Below are 2197 nucleotides of genomic sequence, written 5' to 3' on the forward strand. Positions count from 1 at the left end.
CATTAATAACAAATGATGTGCCATGAAAAGTTCTACAAAAATGAAGAAATAGTCTATGGCCCTAAAACGACTCCTTCCCCCAAAAAAGGGGCAAAAACCGTCATAACGATGTGTTGGCCCCCAACGACAGCTGTTAAAACACGTATAGGTTTTGTGATTTTTTTCCGAATTAATTTCGTTAGTGGTATAAGCTGTTCTCTACCTTACTTTATTTTTATTTTTCCTAAAATTATACTTAACACAATAATTTAATTTAAAACTACTTTAGATCATTTTGATTTCAATATTCAAGTTAAATTATAATTAATTTTTTTTAAATCCTCGAAAATAATTAAATTGGAAAAAAAATCCCGAACGAAAATTTGAAAAATTCTCGAACTAAAATTTGAAAAATCTACGAGTTTATAAAATTTTTATTTATCTCATTATATTTTTGACCACCGACAAGAAAGGTTATCTGACTTTAATCAAGAAAGGTAATTTTTTTTATTTAATTTATAATAATTATTTATCGCATCGTATTATAGATAGCTTTCTAATTTTTTTACTTAATTTATCATAGTTATTTATCGCATCGTATTATAGATACTTTCTATTTTTTTCTTAATTTAGAATAGTTATTTATCGCATCGTATTATAGATAGCTTTCTATTTTTTTTACTTAATTTATAATAGTTATTTATCGCATCGTATTATAGATAGCTTTCTTATTTTTTTTCTTAATTTAGAATAGTTATTTATCGCATCGTATTATAGATAGCTTTCTATTTTTTTTACTTATCGCATCGTATTATAGATAGCTTTCTTATTTTTTTTCTTAATTTAGAATAGTTATTTATCGCATCGTAATATAGATAGCTTTCTAATTTTTTTTTACTTAATTTAGAATAGTTATCTATCGCACCGTATTATAGATAGCTTTCTAATTTTTTTACTTAATTTATAATAGTTATCTATCGCATCGTATTATAGATAGCTTTCTAATTCTTTTTACTTAATTTATAATAGTTATTTATTGCATCGTATTATATATAGCTTTCTGTGGATATTAAAATAAAAAACAATCAAAGTTCAACCCATTTTGTTAGATCCTAGGGTCTAACAAAACTGGTATTAATTACATAATTTTTACAATGTATACGTAAGCATTTAAAGTTGTTATTATTTTATCATAATTAAATTTTGTGTATTAATTATATTTTATCTTTTTAGACTACAAAGAAGTGAATCAGCCGAAAACATGACTTGGAATAGATACAATTTGGATTTGACCAAGAACCCGCCATGTGACAGCCCGCATCTGAACGCGGGGCAGCTGTTAGGACCCATCCTGCCGCTGGTATCTGCCGCCTTGTTCTTTATGCTGTATGTAACCAATGATCCCGGAGACTGCAATGTTGGTTTCTTGGAGTTCGCTCTGGTTGCTGGATGTATATCTCTGTTCACTGTCATCATTGGCCTGGCTTGTAAGATTATGGTAGAGGATGCCTGGGCTGATGGAACGCTATCAAGAAAAGAAAACACTGTTGTCTGGCTTATGATTAATTCTCACTATGCGATGCTTCTGTCCCAGGTAATAATGTTCTTTGCTTTCTTTATCTACGCTGCTCTTACTCACAGAAATATAACTTATAGGGATATGGCCAGTGCAAACTACTGTGCTATACACATATCTCGGAGCACTTATGGTATTTCAGCAGTGTGCTTTGCCTCCGCTCTCTATGCAATCCTGTACATCATTGCAGTCTGGGTATTTACAAGAAAGGGGGGATTAAAAGACGATAGCATCCAATTGGAAGAGGTGATAGTTTCCCCTGCATCCTCCCCCGCCACCAGAAGTTCACCATCTGCAGGATTCCGCGCGTCACCTGAGCGGCCAAAGAGCATCAGATCCATGGATACATCCAGTTCTGACGATAACATCCAATTGGAAGAGGTGATAGTTTCCCCTGCATCTTCCCCCGCCACCAGAAGTTCACCATCTGCAGGATTCCAAGCTTCACCTGAGCGGTCAAGGAGCATAAGATCCATGGATACATCCAGTTCTGATGATTCTGGCAGACATGTTCCTTAACAATTTGATTTAAAACCAGTATTAGATCCAGAATAAAAAATAACTAAAAAGTATAAAAGACTTTTTCACTCAGTGAATTTATCATAAAATAAGTAAATAAATAAATAATAATAATACAATATA

The 2197-nt window shown here is 32.1% G+C and overlaps 1 protein-coding gene across 1 annotated transcript; it reads left to right on the plus strand.

Moving 5' to 3' along the window:
• Nucleotides 1-401: 401 nt before the first annotated feature.
• On the plus strand, nucleotides 402-2197 carry LOC145315079 (uncharacterized). Its single transcript, XM_080155120.1, has 2 exons — nucleotides 402-476; nucleotides 1213-2197. Exon 2 carries the CDS (start codon nucleotides 1241-1243, stop codon nucleotides 2072-2074), a length of 834 nt encoding a protein of 277 aa, XP_080011246.1. The 5' UTR covers nucleotides 402-476; nucleotides 1213-1240; the 3' UTR covers nucleotides 2075-2197.

Source organism: Acartia tonsa, chromosome 3 (assembly GCF_053477335.1).
Source record: "Acartia tonsa isolate MP-2025a chromosome 3, ASM5347733v1, whole genome shotgun sequence".
In the NCBI taxonomy this organism is placed as follows: Eukaryota; Metazoa; Arthropoda; class Copepoda; order Calanoida; family Acartiidae; genus Acartia; species Acartia tonsa.